The sequence below is a fragment of the Pezoporus flaviventris genome, unplaced genomic scaffold (genome assembly GCF_033815535.1).
Source record: "Pezoporus flaviventris isolate CSIRO_AGI_PZ_B2104156 unplaced genomic scaffold, CSIRO_AGI_Pfla_v1 ptg000063l, whole genome shotgun sequence".
NCBI classification, from domain to species: domain Eukaryota; kingdom Metazoa; phylum Chordata; class Aves; order Psittaciformes; family Psittacidae; genus Pezoporus; species Pezoporus flaviventris.
In genome coordinates, this window is record NW_026892611.1 from 454,525 (window position 1) to 472,298 (window position 17,774).

The 17,774-nt window shown below is 57.2% G+C and overlaps 1 protein-coding gene across 9 annotated transcripts in view; it reads right to left on the minus strand.

Annotated features, from left to right (window-relative positions):
- The window catches only part of RAP1GAP2 (RAP1 GTPase activating protein 2), a 56,949-nt gene that overhangs the window by 27,610 nt on the left and 11,565 nt on the right, over positions 1 to 17,774 (minus strand). For 4 of the 9 annotated variants that reach the window (XM_061469907.1, XM_061469905.1, XM_061469906.1 and 1 more), the window contains one exon: positions 13,223 to 13,258. In XM_061469907.1, coding sequence (XP_061325891.1) covers positions 13,223 to 13,258 — 36 coding nt within the window. Of the gene's footprint in view, positions 1 to 7,758; positions 7,807 to 11,202; positions 11,433 to 13,222; positions 13,259 to 16,188; positions 16,315 to 17,371; positions 17,520 to 17,774 lie in introns of those variants that run through there. The other 5 variants (XM_061469915.1, XM_061469910.1, XM_061469912.1 and 2 more) reach the window with 5 other exon arrangements.

Here is a 17,774-nt window from a genome sequence, read left to right on the forward strand (position 1 = left end):
ATGGGAGGACCCCCAGCGCAGCACAGGAGGGGCCCTGCCACAGATGGGCAGGGGGCTGGGGGCACACGACCATGGCCACCCACCCATAGCACCAGCCACAGCTACCTCACCGTGAGCATCCCAACCCAGTGGGACATCCCCCTGCAGCAGCTCCCTTTCCTTGCCCACCAGGTCACACACAGCACAACATCCCCATGGTCTCACAAGGCCCTGGAGCAGGAGATGCCTGGAAAGCCCTTGGCTGGGGCAGTCAATCATTAACAGCACTGGGGCTCTCCTGTAATGAATGTGTTTGCTCGGGAGCCACGGAGCACATCTGGCAGCCACTCTCACCCCTCCCCACCATGCTTAAGGTGACCAACGTGACCGTTGCTCCAGCCTTTCCTATCTAAATGCTTCAGCAGAATCCCTAATCAGACACATCCTTTAATTCAACAAAACCCCATCATCCCCGTAATCTCTCCCTGCATTCTACTAGAAGCCAGATAAAAATATGAACAGTGTTATTTTTGTCAAGATGCCACATTAATTCAGCCCAGGAGGACCTGACCACACCATTCACACTGACCCACACAGCACACAAACAGCCCTTCAGAGGGTCAAGACCTCAACTTCAATCCAAGACCAGTGTTTCTGTATTCCAGCAGATCTCATGGGTCCCCGGGGAGGCTGGAGCAGCAGCAGGGCCTCAGCACAGGGATCCCAGCCCAAATCCCCACAAGGAAAAATCCAATCCATTCTCAAAACACCCCGAAACACATTTCCTGCCTCCTTGGTACAATACTGGCTGACACCAAACCACACGTGGTAGGTGAGAGAACCTGAGTGGGGAGAGGAAAGACTCCTGCTCCCCCTGGTGCCCCCTTCACCCTCCCTGGTGGGAAGGGAGAGTGCTCAGCTCACACTGTGGAGCCTTCTTTCGGCCCAACACATCTGCTCTTGCAGGAGACACCGACTGCTTCCTCCGGAGCAGAAGTCATTGGAACGACAGATTTCCAGGCATAGCAAAGAGAAAAAGAAAGAAATGAGAGCCCCTCTCACCCCCAGTCAGAGCAATTCTGCAGCACCTCATTAGCTCCTGGTTAATGAAGGGGAGGGGGGTTAATTTTAAACCTTTTCCCTCTCACATTAAACAGGCAGCTTTGAATTTCATTGAGTCTCTCTCCCTGGAGACATTTTCCACCGTCTCTCTCCCCCTTTTCCAGACAAGTTAAGTATTAATCTCCTCCCGGTTTATGCTGAAGTGGCTTTGTATTGATTTTTAAAGATGTTCAATTCTCTCATATTTGGAAATAGAGAATCGCTCTGCGCAGACACACTCAGCCACGTCTTCTCCATCCAAACAGGGCAAACAAGCCCGCCTGAAATCAATTTCTGCTGATTTGCAATTTATAGGACAAGGGCAAGACAAGCAACGGTGAGGGGCTGTGGGTCCTCCTGGGGATCAGGATGCTCAGGCACTGGACACACAGGTGAGGGGGAACCAGGGACCTCCTCCCCAAGACATCGCTGATGGATGTGGTGGGGCCCTGAAGAAGCTGCCCTCTATTTCCTGTGTTCTGCTACCTGACAAATGCTCCAGGACAGCCTAGGGCAGGACACCAGGGATGCTCCAAGAGGCAGAGGGGGCAGCAAGGCTGGTGTGTATGAACAGCCCCAGCCCCTGCCTGCCTTCCCGAGCCCTGCTGCACTCCCTCTCACATCCAGTGGGTCCCCCTTGCAAACGGGCAAGAGCTCACGGTGCACACAGTGACCAGCTCTGATCACCAGTGTGAGGAGCAGGAGCAGGGTGGGCACAGCGAGCTGGGAGCACAGGGACCTGCACTGCATGGCCACAGTGGCCACTGGGGCACCGTCACCCAGGAGCAGAGCCAGGTCTCCTTGGCTCCAGCAGCGCATCAGCCATGATGGGGGTCTCCAATCCAGCCTTGACTCTCTCCGAGAGGATCCCATCAAACCAGTCCCAGTGAGGGGCAGGTTGGGTCAGCTCTGAAGAGGTCCCTGGAGCACTGTCAGCTCCCCATCCACGGAAGGGTCCCAGGCTCAGCTGGAGAGAGCTCCAGCCCTCTCTGTGGTGGAGCCTGGACCAGAGACCATGAGCTCCCTCCACCCCCCACCAGCCTCGCTGGGTTCCTCCGAGTCTCCATCCTTCCTTTAACAAAACAATCAGTGTTAAATCAGCCACTCCGCAGTGACTAAATAACCTCCGAGTCCAGCAGCTGCCCCTGTTGCGTGAAGAAATAAATCTCTCCTTAAAAACACCCTGACATTTCTGCTTCAGAGGAGACAGGTTTGCAGCTAGCAAGGAGGAGTGCCGGGTCAGAACAATCACACGCTGTGATTAGCAGATCATGGGTGGCTGGCTCACTTACACAAAGCCTGGCATTTTCTTCTGGACACTCTGCTAAGAAAGAAGGATCTGAAAATACCAGATTGTGATGAGGTCAAGAACCTCCCGTGAATAAGTGATGCTACTGATATTGTTATGACACCATGTATTTATGGAGCAACTTTGGCTTTTGTGTCAGTGCTGCAGTGAGAGCAAACCCCCCATCACGAAGCAGCCCTTCCTGAGCCGCTCATGGGTGCGTTTCACCCCATGGCCCCGTCGCTCCCACCTGAGCCGTGGGCACAGCCCAGGTGACTCAGGGCTCCTCCGGCCAGAGCCGTGGTGCTGAGCACATCCCTGGGGCGCTCTGCACCTCCCTTCACAAGAGGTATTTCTGGTTCAGGAGGGCCAGGGCCAGAAATACACGAGCTATGCCAGGCATGGGCCACAGGGGCTGCAGGCACGGCCAGACCGGCCCCGGCGCGGCTGAGCCACAGCAGCCAATGGGGCACCAACAGCTCTGCCCAGGGACCCTTCCCCATCACCCCAGCAATCACCCAGAGCCCCCCATGGTGCTTCCCCCCCCAGAGCGGGACGTGGCTGGGCGCCAGCACCCGCAGCACCAAGGGGAGAGCTCAGACCGGGAGCTAGGGGGGAACAAAAGGAGCCGAAGCAACACAGAGTGAAAGCCAGGAATAGCAACCGGCTCCCTGCGAAGGAGCAGTCACGTTCTGATTTCCCTGGCAGAGGAAGAAAAGGATTTGAGAGCTTGCAAAAGTAGGGAGAAAGCGATTAGAGCATTCCAAATGGTGCTGCAGGAGGAGGATAAGAGAGCATCCAGTTTTAAGAGAAGTATCACAAGAACTAGAGCTTTAGATTGTGTTACATCCAGCCTCGAGTAATCTGATTAGAGATTTATTTTATGGCTTCAATCAGAAAGACATAGAGGAAATACCAAGAAAGCACAAAGCAGCTGCTCCGTGCAGGCAGTGCAGAGACAGAACACAGCAAGGTTTATCTCTCCTGAAACCCTGTGAGATGGGCACAATACACCACCAGCAACCTCAGCACCTGCTCAGTTCAGAGTGATCAGGAGAGGGATTGACATGTGCCAAAGTGTGGGGCAGACCCATCTTTCCCACTGTGCCCTGCAGCTCCCTGCCGCCCAGTACAGGAGATACACAGGAATACAGGATTGATACAGGCAAAAGAAATTCTTCTGGGAGCCAACACAATGGGCTTGTCCCTCATCCAGAGCCCATCACAAGCACACATGAGCATCTACCCTTTGCCTGACGCGGGGCCGAGCGTGGCCCGCAATGTGTCATCTCCCCAGCGCAATCATCAGCCTTCCCAGGAAATGAGCAGGGAAAGCAATCAAAGCTCAAGGAAAGAACAAAACCTCATTACAAGTGAATGACCTCCCACTGCAGAAGGAAGCCAAGGCTCAGGCAGGTATCGCCAGCCATGAAAAACGAGCTGGCCCCGCACGAGAGCAGCAGCGGGGTCTGATGGTCAGCGGTGCTGCACATTGACCTGGTTTATGAGCCCCTCTGGAGTGAAACATGAGTGATTTTCCCACTATGGTGCCCATGTATGAAGCAGAGCAGTAACACCATCACCTGAGCTGAGCTCCTTAGGCAGAACCTGATGGTACCTGTGGTCCCTGGGGCACACACTGTGGTCAGCGGCCTCCTCTCTCATTCTGCTGGTATGGAAAACAGCTCCTTGAATGGCACATCCCTGCCCACCCCAAAACCACCCAGAGATCAGTGAGTATTGCCCCCACAGAGCCTTGGCCCGCAGCAGCCCGGCTGCAGAGCAGAGCTGTGATCTGTGTTAGCGCAGTGATACAACACGAGCTTGGATTAGCACACTGCAATTCAACTTTGAGTACAAACCCCTGCAACGGAGGTCACGGCATGGCTGTTTGTAGCCACGAAGGTGACCCACTGCAGAGCACCAGGGAAGGTACGGCTGGGCCACACTGCCCACCCTGCGGTCACCCCATGCCCCTTCCCTTCCCCTGAGCACTGAGAGAAGGAGGCAGCAAACATTTGGTGCCAAGCAGTGCTGGTGGGAGGGCAACCCAGTGGCTGTTTGCTCAAGCACGAGAGCTTCTTATCAAAGCTGTGTCCCTCTGGAGGCTGCTCTTAGAAGCACCTTCCCATCACACGCACCTGGGACTTCAACGCAAGAATCATGTTTTGGTGCTGAGCACATGGGTTTGGTGCTGAGCACATGGGTTTGGTGCCCTTCAGCAGTGCTGAGCTAAGCAGAGCAGTGCTGAACAGAGCCAAGCAGCGCTGGCCCTGGCTCCTTGGCACATTGTGGGCCAACAGGCACTGTAATAAACCAAAGTCAAGAGGAAAATGGTAGCCCGGGGAGATGGAGGGAGATGCCAAAGGCCAGGCAGTGAGTCAGTGGCAGAGGAGAAGGCAGAAGCGTGTCAGCCTCGGGTGCAGCACCAGCCCCTGCCTGGTTTGCTCCCTTGTGTGAGTGCATAATCTCTGATGGTTAAACACAGCACCAGGCAGTCACGCCTGTGACAGCAGCATAATTACATGGAAATTGTCTTCTTGATAATTTGGGGTGGTTTTCCCTGTAAACGCAGACTTTCTGAAGAGATGAGCTCCGAGATTTCAGCACTAAATTAAATTAGATCAAATCAGCAGAGGAAATAGGTCTTTGCAGCATGAGCAGATCTCTGAATTTTACTAACAAATCAATGACCTAAATGCCATCATTTATCATTAACATCACTAATAAAGCCAAATCCAGGGTGCACAGCAAACCAACATCAGCCACACGCTCCCAGCACCACCAGCACCCTGCTTAGCCCCGGTCCTTCCCCAGCTCCCCCTGCAGACCAACCACCATCCCCAAAGCCGTTATTCCAATCAGCCACCACCAGCATCCAGCCACGGAAAAATCTCATGCTGTCTCTGGGCCTTGATTTCCCCCAGTGCTGGGGTGTTCTGGTGACAGGAGGGATGGCATCTGCCACTGCATCAGTCTGTGCTGAATGGGGAGAAACCCTTTCTAGCTCCAGAAAAGGTTTCTGGAGGGAAAGGTTTTCTGGGGGGAGATCAGTGCCCTGCTCTGCTGCGAGGGGTGGTCATCGGTTCATGCAGGAACACGTCCCTGTCCCACGGGGGGCAGCAGCTTCCAGATGCTGACATCTCCATTACCCGTCTGCCTCAGACACCTTGTTTGATGTGAGAGCGTTGAGACACATATAATTTGTGGAGCTAAAACACAGGTATTATCTCAGTGACATCCGCACAATAGGGAATGTGCTGAAGTCAATCACATTCAGCAATGGGTTTCTGTGGCTCTACAGCTGTTTCCTTGCCTCTTGCTTCGGATAGAAAGAAAATGGTGCAGTTGTTATCTGGAAACCCAGCCCGACATTTCCCTTGTTAAATCACCTCACACTGCGCAACCTCATCAATGAGCAGGAACAAGAGACCTGCTCCGTCCTGGTGCCACATGCACACAGCCCGCACCACGACAGGGTCTCTGGATGGGTGCTTGTCCTCTCCAGGAGGAGATGTGCCTGGCGCAGCAGGGGAGAGCCTCGCTCACAGCAGCACCTTCTGTGCGTCCAGCCGGCAGCCACTGTGACCACATCAGCCACACGGGCAGAGGTATAAACACAGGCAAAAGGAAAACCCTCCTTTCCCACAGCCTGGCCTGCAGGGAGCCCATGAGGGGGCTGGCACCTCGGATGAAAGGACATGACTTACGTGTCCTGTTTCCCAGTGTTCCCCTGAGCACCGGCACTCCCAGGAGGTGGACACAGACCTCTGGTCTGATCCTGTACTTCCCACCATCACAGTCTCACCCTCCTGCCTGTCAGCGCAGCCCCTGCCCTGGAGCTTAACATGCAAGTGAAAAGCAAATCTTTGTTAACAAAGTTGTGTTTAGGTTCTGGAGCTCCAGTGAAGACCTGATGGAAGCTCTTGAGCCACTCCTCAGCCCCTGGTTCACCCTCACGTGAACACCAAGCTCCAACTGGAGAGGCTGAACACCAAACTGCTTGTAGGAGGAAGAAGCTGGCACAGTCCCACCGGTAACGTTCGAGAGGAGCAAGAGAAACGGTGTCCGAAAGGAGTGACCTTTGAGTCCGCACAGGGACATTCTAACATAGCTCTGACCTATTCAAGTACCTGTCAAGCCTCTACACTTCTCCTCTGGGTGGGAGGCTAAGCCAAGACAGGTTTTTAAGCCAGGCTTTGGAGGACGCCAGGTCCTTGGACGTCACACGCGTCCAACGCTGACGCGGGTGTTTGCTGACCAAGCACAGAACCGGCATCACGAGGCCCACTGGAAACAAACCATCAGAGATGGAGCGGGGCCATTTCCAGACAGCGACCACGGGTCCTGCTGGCACTGTCTGGCACCAAACCGTCCCTTGGAGTGGGAGCACTGCCAGGCAGCTCCAGCACCCGGCGCGGCGCCAGTGGCTATGTCCCTGCAGCACCACGGGCTCGCCGGCACCAGCCCTTACGGAGCCAGAGCCCTGCAGACCAAAGAGAAAGCAATGGGCAGTGGGAGCAGCACAGCAGTCAATGAGGTTATCATCAGGAGCAAAGCACGGGCTCTGGCCCAGCGCCTGCACCAGCACCATGCTCCCGGCCCTGCTCCGGCATCATTGGCTACTTGTGCTCCCAAATTGTTCCTGTCCCAGAGGCAAGCAGACAACAGCCAAGAGGAGAGCAGCAGGCACACCGAGCAGGGAAAAGGCTTTTCCACACCCCCAGCACTCACCAGCAGCCAGGACCCTGCCACAGGCAAGCTCCATGGCAGCCCTGCTGCACCCTCGGCTCCCACACACAACCCCGTCCTCCTGCGCACCCGGATATTTGGGAACACGCACCCAAGGCAGATGGTGCCTCTGTCACCGCAGCCATTAAGGCTCCCCCCACCCTGTCACAACAATATTTGCTTTTAGAAGGCTGTTATTTCTTCCGAGCAGCAGCCTTTCGACTGTCTGCAAACAGCTCCTAGTTTGACAGGCTGTAAATATGGCAGGAGGGAAGATCTATAACCCAGCAGGGTTTATTAGGTCTGAAACACCGCTAAAAATAGACCCACGTGGGGGTTGCTAAGTCCTCTGGGCAGATGTAGTTGTGGATAATCTAGCTTTAAATATGTGAGGGCTGACAGCAACAACATTTTAACATGGAACTGGGGAGCACAGGCTGCACCAGCTCAGCTTCACCGGGGAGCGGCGTTGGCATCGCCAGATCCCAGTCTGCTGCCTCGGCTCTGCAGCTCAGGCGTCTGCAGGAATAACCCCCAAAATAACCCCAAATATCTACAGCAAGCCACTGGGAGACACATACCGGGGGAGTCTCCTAGGCGGGAGCATCACTCGAGCTGTGCCAATACCCCCCATGAAATGGTACACAGATAGGGCTTACCAGGTTAAACGGATGTAAGACCCCGAGTCCTCAAAGCCGACAGCACCTTTCTGCTGCTGGGAAAGCTTCCTGTGCCCCGGGCAGGCTGTGAAACGTGCTGCAAGGATGCTGCGGGGCTGGGTGTCTCCGGGGACGGCCGGGCCGATAACCGCCCTTCCAGGAAGAGGGAAGAGCTCCCGCCTGCCGGCGGAGATAGCGGGGAGACGTTGGGGCTGGCTGGATTTTGTCAATCGCCCCGGTGCTGGGAGGGTTACATCGCTCCTTTTGAACCAGCGACTCCCACCTCGTGCTGAAGATCTCCAGCCTGGGAATGCCGGGATGTGACAACGCTCACCGCTGACTGCTCCCTGATGGGCACCGAGCATTGCCCCAGCCCCTGCAGCCCCTGCAGCCCCTGCTCAGGGCTCACCCCACTGCCCAGAGGGGCGGCCACGGTTGCGATGTGAGCTGAGGGTCCGCGCTCGCAGCAGCACACAGGAGGTCCCCCCGATGTGGCCAGGCAGGAGCAGAGCCCCGGGCCCGGCTCCCCTCGCTGTTACCCGCTCACAGTGGGAACCAGCGGCAGCAGAAGCCAAGCGCTCGTGTGCCCACTGCTGGCACAGCCGGGAAGAGGACTCGGCCCGGGAGCCGCGGGCTGCGCCGGGCTGGGAGGGAGCCTCCTGAGGGCCCCGGGCTGGTCCCGCACCGCCGCCGCTCGCCCCAGCGTGCTCGCATCTGCACGGCAAATGAAGGAGGATTTGGCAACGCTGCCCCGCGGGCCCATCGCCTCCTGCGGAAGACCCGGGTTGACTCGCACGGCCTGGGCCGGGGCACACCGAAACCCGGTCAGAGCGCAGGGGTTTTGTTTCGAGCAGCACCCAAACGCCAGCGGATCAGTGAAGGACGCGGATCTGGCGCAGCCACAGCCTGGGGCAGCTCCCGCCGCTCACAGAGCAGCCCAGGGGCTGCTGCTTTGCCACCCTCCAGGCTCCCGCCGGGCAGAGCCGTCACTGGGGGCTGTGAGGACAGCAGTGACTTGGATCCGTGCAGCCCCGTGCTCCCAGCATTGGCCAGGCCTGGCACAAGTGCTCAAGAGGCAGCTCAGAGGCAGCAGACGGGGAGCGGGGATGGCGCCGCCGGGAGCTGTCACCATCCCTGGCCACTGGCCTGCAGCCTCCCTGCGCTGGTGAGGGGCTTTGTGCCAGCAGGGACCCTGGCACCAGACCTGCCTCCGGCACAAGGACCCATTTTGCCAGGGATGCTGTGTCCAGCCCCACATGCCCACCATGCCCCAGGAGCTCCCCAGGAGAAGGCAGAGCAGCAGCTTCACTGGGGAAGCACCAAACAAGGTACAAAGTGGGTTCCCACCATCATTTTGAAGGGATTGAACCACTTCAGGCTGCTAGCCTATCACCTGTCACTGGTGGTTTAAGATTCCAGCAAAACTTCACAAGAAATCAGGCTGGGATTAGGGCCAGGGGACCCAGAAACGTGGCTTAGGAAAGCTCAGAACTTGCTGTGAGATGAGCCACATGCACATCAATGGCAATTAGTATAACAACAATATCCGAGAGGGCAAGGCATCCCTCTAGGTAGAGGAGAGCATCAAGATGGTAGGGCAATGTCCATTAAACAGCCTTTGCCTCAGCTGGGTGCCCAGTTAACCCCCATCCACACAGACCCATCTAGAGTCTGCCCAGCGCTTGGCTGGGAGCAGGACCAGCCCCTACCTCATTTTGCCCACCCAGACTCAGTGGTTGGGTTAAAATTGGTTAAAATCCATTTTCACCAATTCCAACGCTTGCTCCAGGTCCCAGGGCCCCCGTGGCACACCAGCCCCATACACTCAGCTCTCCTCTTGCATTCCTGCACCCAAGCCAAAAGAATTGCCTCGCTGCAGCCACTGCTTCACCGTAGTTGTGATCACATTTTCTCTGCAGTGCAACGCACATGCTCTACAGCTACAGTGCAATTGCCAAGCATATATTTGCATGCAATTACCCATTTTAAAGGTGGTAATAAAGTCAAAGGGATTAACTCCAAAACGCTCTGCTCTCCAGACCTTGTCCTCACAGGACCTAAGCGCAAACCTCCCAGATTATTGCAATACTCAGTGCAGCTACTGCCAAGAAGCTAAATCATTCCCACATCTTCCCATTAACTCAGCTCTGGCCCATCAAATATTAAAGAGCCTCAAGCCTGGACACAGCTCATTTTTCGAAGGTCAAGCAAATCTTTCATCTCTTCTCTTCCCACCTTTATCTCCATCACTGTTCCCACCATCAGCTGAGTATCACATGCTCTTTCATGTGAATTTTAGCACTGACTCTCAATAATCGGTGTACAAGGCTCCTCTGTTCCACGGAGATATGTGTTTCACTGCTGGTTTTGCTTTTAAGACTAAAGAGATGACTGCCTGAAGGAGGGACTTTTTATTGACCTTTTCTTTTAAATACTCAGTGGTTTCTCAGTGTATCTCACTGGTGACACCAAAGAGAAAACCAGAGTGCAGGGGGCTGAGCAGCCATCGCAGGCAAGGGGCTGGTTAACCTCCCACATGGGACATCTCCTGACCTGGTTGCTCCTGAGAAGTCTGCCTGGAGGGAGGAGGAAGGTCCCCACGAGTTCATCTCCATCAGAGCAGGTTGGTCCCCACCACACCTTCCTACCTCCCACATCCCCAGCACGAGGATTCCCTGGGTGGAGGGGCCTCGGGGGTCCCTGCACTCGCTGTGCTGCCTGGGGTCAGCGCAGGGCTGTGAGAAGCAAACTCACCAGGCAAGCCCATCTGGCTGGGCCGGGTTTGATATGCAAAGATCCTGTGATAGGCTGATGCTTTCCTCTGGGGTGACCTCCCCGCTCTGGAAGTGGGGTTAGCTGCCATCTGGCTCAGCCCTTCCCTTCCCAGGCAGCACAACCTGGCCTCAAACTCCACCACGCTTTACAAGCCCTGCATGAAGCCATGCCCCAAGGAGCACTAAGGGCACCACAGGAGCACCCCACAGTCCTGGAGATGCTGCGAGCTTTCTGCAGGCACTTCACGTGGCTCAAATGTCAGCACCAAGCCAAGGTCTGGAGGGCTGCTTCTGGATGTGACGCCCTTTGGCCAGCCTGGGGGATTCAGCTGCCCCCAGAGCTTTCCCATGAAGTGAGTAAAGAACAGGAGAACAGAAAACCAGGCATCACAACAGGACTGGCCGTGCCAGGGTCCTGGGTCCGCACGTACCAAATCCCATTTAGTGCACAAGTGCCTCAGCCTCCATCTCTCAGCCCCAGCCCCTCTCCCGGCAGCATCAGCCCCTGGGTACATGCACCCCCAAAACCAGCAGCCAGGGCACCTCCAAGCGCTCTCCCACACTCTGCACCCCCCATACCCGAGCCGGTGGGACGGGGCACACCCGCTCCCGGTGCAGACCCAGCCCGGGACCGCGGCAGCCCCCGGGGCAGAGCCAGACCCGAACTCACCGGAGCTTCCTGCGCATTTCGGAGCTCGAGCAGCGAGCGCGGCCCGGGGGTGCTGGGTCCTCACAGCACCTTCCCCGCCCGAGCACTGCCTCGGTGCCTCGCCGCAGCGCCCAGCACCGCGCAATCCCCTGCCCGCGGTGCCAGGGCTCTCCATCCATCACCTCGCCGCGACACTCCCACTCCACAGCATCCACTCATCCTCTCCAGTTCCGAGGCCCTCAGACATATTCATGGTTACCATAGGAACTAATGAAACCCGAATTAAAAGAGAGAGGAGAGGCAGACAGAGGGAAAACCGCTTCGATGCTCTGGTGCCACCTGTGTGTGCGAGTTTATTACACCAGTGAGGAGAGCAGCAGGCAGGGAGCATCCCACAGCCCAGCATCAAGCTCGATCTCCCCAAACACCAACTCCACACAGGATCCAACCATCACCCTTCCCTCCAGACCCCAGCAGGGACACGTAGCCCGCTGATCCCTGGGGATCAAGGGGCTCAGTGCCCCAGCAAACCTGGGTGACAGCTCAGAGCACACTGGGAACCCCCTGCAGCCAAACACTGGGGGCCACATCTGCTACCCCGTGTTTTTCCTCCGTGCCAGGCTCCTGCAAGTCAATATTGATGCCTGCAGCACACACAAGGCTTCGTGAAGTGCTCCTTGGCTTGCAGAAAGCAGCTTGTCTTTTTGTTAGCAAGTTACACAGTGAAAGAATTGCCCACGCCTGGCATGTCAGCAGAAGGCTGCAGCAGTAATAAGAGGGTGTTAGAAAACCAAAACTATGTTTTTATTATTATTTTTCTATATATTTTAAAAGCTTTTACAAACATCTAATGTAGCTCTGGCTGGGCCCCAATTACAGAGCCATTTAATGAAGCAATCTGTCCACAAACCAGACGCATTTAGGAAAGGCTGTGGAAAGCATTAGCTGCAAATGGCAGGATAAAGCAGCTCCAGTGGATGCTCATCGAATGCCCAGAGAGAACCCCCTCCTCCAGCCGAGAGAGGAGGGTGGGAGAGAGAAATGTGGGCCCAAATCCTCACCCCTGCCTAAGCAGGAGCACAGCAACATGCCCCATGGCTCACGGTGCCCAGCGTGGTGGGGAAAGGAGGCTGAATGGAGTTTCTGCAGCAGGGCTGCTGCATGGGGCCTGGGGAAAACGTCAGGGCACAACGTACCCGGGCTGTTTAACTCCTTCCGTCTCTACGGGAAAAGGGAAGTCTGCTGAGATTCACCCAAAGCGGCGAACATTGATTTAAACCTCTCATTAGCTCAGCAGAGCCCGAGCCGGGGGCAGCAGCTCTGTTGTGCTGTTTACCACGGGCAGTTGCAGGCACGTTTGGGCAGCAGGTTCCCCCAGGCTCTCTGTGCACTTTGCCACTAATGGCCGTAGAGGGAACCACAGGAGTTGTTACCACACACACCACCCGTGCCCGGCCAGGCTGAGCAGGAGTGTTTCTGTGCCAGCACACGGTTACGCTGACAGCCTGCACCCATCAGCCAGCACCGCAACAGCCCCGGCTCACAGACCCTCCTGGGCCTCAAGAGCATCTTCATCCCTGCAGAGCCATGCCCAGAGCCCTGCGGGAGCAGGAGCAGTGCAACAAGCACCGGCACTCACTGCCCACTGACACCCGCTCCCGCTCCAGACTGCAAGGTTCAGACCAGAATAAACCAGCTCCAACTCCACTGAATTCCCAGGCAGAAGCTTGGTGGCGATTCCCACCCCCATCCCACCACCTGCGAGTTAACCCACTGATCATGCAGCACTTGTGTTGCTGCAGTCACTAAAACCACCCAGTGCCTGAATCACCTTGGACTGGAAGGGAGAACAAACTGCATGACACACACAAACACAGCTCCAGAACAAGGAGATACGGCTGGTGTGCCACTGCACAGAGGCGGAACCGCAAAGACAGCCCAGCTAACAGGAAAAAAGCATCCTGCATGCACAAAGCCAACCCCAGCACCACGTATCTCACAGGGAAATCACTTTATAGGAGAGAAGAATGAGGACACTCACTTCATCTTCAGGCTGGCGAGCATCGTCTTGTCGATCCTGGGGAGAAAGCAGAGGAGGGTGTTACTGCGGGTGCAGGAGGGATGTGTCTCCCTCCAATGTGGGTGCTGGGTGCTGCTGGCAAACCCGACCCCACAGCTTCATGAGAAGCCCCGTGGTGCCCCCAAGAAAGGAGCAAGGATACAGCAGGGGCAGGATGTCTGTACCTGACCGGTCACAGCCTCGCTGTGTGAGCTCAGGCTCATCCCTGCAGGGCTGCACCATCCCCACCTGGGCACTCACCCCTTCCCTTGCCCATAGCTGCTGTGAACACACACATGCACACAGATGGGGGGACCAAGGAGCAGCCCCATTGCTGCCAGCCCTGCCGGGAGCCCCAGTGCCTCACTTCTTTATTTAGCACCACTAATAAGGGCCTATCTCCACGGAGTCATTGTGGTTACAGTGACATTAATATTAATTAATGCAAATGATAGTAATGTCTCAAAATACAAAATTATGTCTTTTGGCAGGCGCTGCACATGCTGTGCTCTGCCACATGGGATGAGAGCCGCATCTCGAGGAAAAAGCAAACACTAAACAGCAGCCCCAAACCCCACCTGTGCCTGCAGAGGACAATGCAGGGCAGCAGAAATCCTGCTTCCCCTCTACTCGCAGCTTTACCTCCCTCTGCCCTCAGGCTCAACTTCCCTGTCACAAGAGGCTGTACCCACGGGGCCAGATCCTGGTACTGTGCCTGCACCATCACCTCTCTTGGGCCAGCATTTCCTTCCCAAACGCCAAGGCCGTGGGAGCTTTGTTCCAGGCATTACCCCAAACAGCTCTGGGAGAGCCGGCACGCTCCTGCTCCTGAAACAGACCCAGGCACCCGCTATTGTCACTTAATACTCAACCAGCCCGTCCACGGCCCTTGTTGATCATTAAATCGAGTTGAACATTAAAGTGTGCTGGGGTAAAGAGCTGTTGCTGGAGTCGGTGGCAGATGCGGAGAGCCCCGGGGACAGCAGGTGTTGGGGCAGCTCCCGCGGGATCCGCACCGAGCGGCTCCATCCGGAACCGCAGGAACTAAAACCCGTTGCTGGTGGTTGGCCTCATAGAGAGCGGAGGAAAAAAGAAAAGAAACAGAAATAAACCACAGCAGAGAGAGCCCCGCGCAGGGAAACCGCAGCTGCAGGATGACTAAGCTGAGAGCCGGCCCTGCCCCGTACCCCCTCCCAAGGTGGGGTGAAGTGAAACACCCCACAGCCAGCCCAGCTCCTCCTGCGCACCCCAGCACAGCCCTGCGGCTCCCGCAGCACCCGCTGCCCCAAGAGCAGCAGCCAGCACCGGCTGGGGGAAGAGGGATAGGGCACCCGCATCAGTCACTGGGGCCAGTGAGCTGGGCAGGGGAGCGGTGGCAGCTCCCAGGGCTGTCACCATGGCTCTACATCACCCACGATGCATCCCTACATCCCAGGGTGACAGCAGCACATCTGCTGCCCCAGGACAGCTCTTTCAGGACCTCTCTGGCTGCAGATACGGACAGTGGGCAGAATAAACCCTGATTCTCACCCTGCTGGAGGGCTGAAGCAGCACTCAAGGCACCGGCAGTGGTGTCTGGGTGTGTCCGGGCACCCCACACACGGTCCCCACAGGAAGGGTGTGTTGGCTGGGGCAGGGTGAGAAGATGCAGATGCAGGTACCGGCTGCAGCAGGTTCCTTCCCTTCCCGTAAACACCCGGGGAAGTGTTTTCCCACTGGGCACAAAGCTCTCCGGGCAGCGCACGGCTGCGAGGGGCATCCTCCCTGGGGAGCTGTGCACTGACCACTTGGCGCTGCCCCCGCACACCCTGCTCTGTCTCTGTGCAGACGCGGGTGCTGATGCTCACAGCAAGCCCGTGCCCTGCAGCGCAGCCCCCTCGCTCCAGCAGACCTCGTTTCCTGCCCGAGCCGCAGTTGTGGTTGTCTGCTCCCTGCAACTGCCAAAGCCAGAAGGAAAACAACAGAGCAAAGCCCAGAGGCCCCGAACACCCCGGCGCGGGGGTAACGGCCCCGCTCCGTCCCAGCGGGAGGCTGTCACCGGCAGCAGCTCCCGGGACGCGCCTGCTGGGGCCCCAGAGCCCCTGCTCCCGGTGGCAGCAGTGGGGCAGAGCCGTCCAAGAGCTGCCATTTGTGCCCAGAATGAGCCTGCCCTTCACTGAAGTTATCTGTACAGGAGGACGTCCAAGGACTTCCTTCCCATTTTCATGTAGAGGAAAAGCCCAGCTGAGAAAACGCTTGGCTTCACTGGGAGGGGAGCTTCATTCCAGGGACCTGGAAGCCCCCCCACCCCCCACCTCACTGCCCCCCTGCAGCATTTTCCCCAGCAGGTTTTAAGCAGCCACAAGCATTCTCCCAAGCCCTGCAGCTCCCACAGCACCGCAGCAGAGCTGCCCTTGAGCCAGCCCCGGAGAGCCAAAACCATCACAAAATCGCCCATTCGGCCATCAGTCTCCACTGACCACAGTCACACAGCACGGACCTGGAACGGGCATAAAAGACATTAGAAAGGGGGAAACTGGGGTCGAGCAGTGCCGCTTCCTTATTTCCCTGTAGATAACACATCTGGGAGAGAAGGGACACAAGACACAAGCAGACCCAAACAGCTCTGCCAAGCACGGACGGAGCAGGGACAACTCAGGAGGTGCCGATGGTGCCAGGAACCCGCCATGGACGAGGTGGGACCCCACTATGTGCCACAAGGTGCCAAAGCTGGCTGCGAGCATCACTGCCCAGGCACAGAGGAGCGGGCAGCGGGTCCTCAGCAGCCAGAAGCAGCCTGGGCTTCCCTGCGGGCACGGGGGAAGATCCTGACTCCCGCACGTGCTGGCGCGGGGCCGCGGGAAGGGCTCTGCCATGAGGACACCGCAGCGCAGCAGCGCGGTGCGTCCTTCCCAGGGGGAAGGAGAAGCTGCCCGTGCGGCACCGAGGGCAGGACAAGAGGCACCCACCAGCCGTAGCCGCCGAAGGAGACGCTGCGCTTCCTCTGGAACATGGTGGCGCGGTGCTGCCGGGGCGCTCCAGCCATGGGGACACCGGGACGGTGGCAGCGTGCGCCAGCAGTGCCGGGTGCTTCCTGCGGGACAGGCGCTGTGCCAGGGCGGGGGGACCCAGCGCCGCCCCTCCACTCACCCCAGATAAAAGTCATTTCCTTTTCTCTGTTTTCGCTTGCGGCCTCGGGCTTTTCACAACCCTTCGCTGCAGATGGCGTATTTCTCCTAATGGCAGGAACCGTGGCACTGGAGCTGGACACGGCGTCACCCGTAGTCATGGTGCCGTGGGGCTGCCCCAGCTGGCAGAGGGTCTCTGGTGGCACCACAGGGGTCTGCATCCCCGAAACCTGCATTCCCTGCACCTGGCTGGCTCCCTGGTCAGGGATCCTCCTGTGTCTCCAGCACCTTTCAATGGGCTTCCCACTAAAGGCATGGAACCTCAATAACCCTAACCCAAAAACCCCATCACCACATTTCTCACAGCAAACAGGTCCCTGGCTGCTCCAGCTCTCAGTGGGGCACCTCCCACCCGGCCTCATTCAGCAGCAGTACATGGGTTTTCTCCCATTCCCCAGCAGCTCCGTGATGTGCAGCTGCAGCCTGACCGCCACTGAAAACCACGCAGTCCTCTCACAGCCAGGCTTCATAAATCCCACTTAAATGGAAGTGCTGACCTGCGGCTGGACACGAGCTTCCATCAATCACAAGGTCCCAAGAAAACAGGCTGTTGTTCCCTGCACCAGCCTTTGGGAACAGCAGAGCCCATGGGAGCTGCGAGATGTGCTCCTTCCTTACCAGCGCCCAGGGGCTGGGTACCACATGCAGGGGCTGCCATCCCATCCTCACACCTTGCAGCTCCCCAGACCAGCCACCAGCACACATCGGCACCCCCTCAGGCTGCAAGAGGGGCTTCACCCTCTCCAGTGAGTGAGAAGGGAGGGTGGGAACCCCAAGCATCCCTCAGCAGCCAGGGGGCTGCACTATCCCGGGGCTGCAGTGGGACTCGGGTTGGAGCCGCACCTCGCACCGCAGCCTCGCATCATCCACCAAGCTCAGGAGATGCAGGAACCCAAGGCTCCCTTCCCAAAGTCCCGGCAGTTCAGAGCCGAGGTGCTCCTGGTTCAACTCTTTGTGCACTCACCTCCTACTCCGGTGATTCAACATGACACCCCGCACACAGCAAACATCCCTTGGTGCGCTGCTGGGCAGGGCCTGGCTCCCAGCGCTCCGTGGGTCCTGATGCGAATCCTAGCCCAGAGCTCTGCGGGAGCCAGCCTCTCATCCAAACACCCGAAAGCTTTAAATTGAGAAGCATTTGGATCCTGTCTGATGTGTGAAAGGAAGAGGGGAGGCAGGGGGGTGGATGGGGAGTTGGAGAGAGAAATCACTCAACTCTGGGGAAAAAGCTTGGACGAAAATCCAGCTATTTCAACTCCTACTTTTCTGCCCACAGCCATCTCTCCTTAGAAGGATGAAGTGATCGAAATCCTTTGCATTCGAGGGCTCTTAAGAACATCATTAAAAACAAAAAGGGAAAAAAAAAG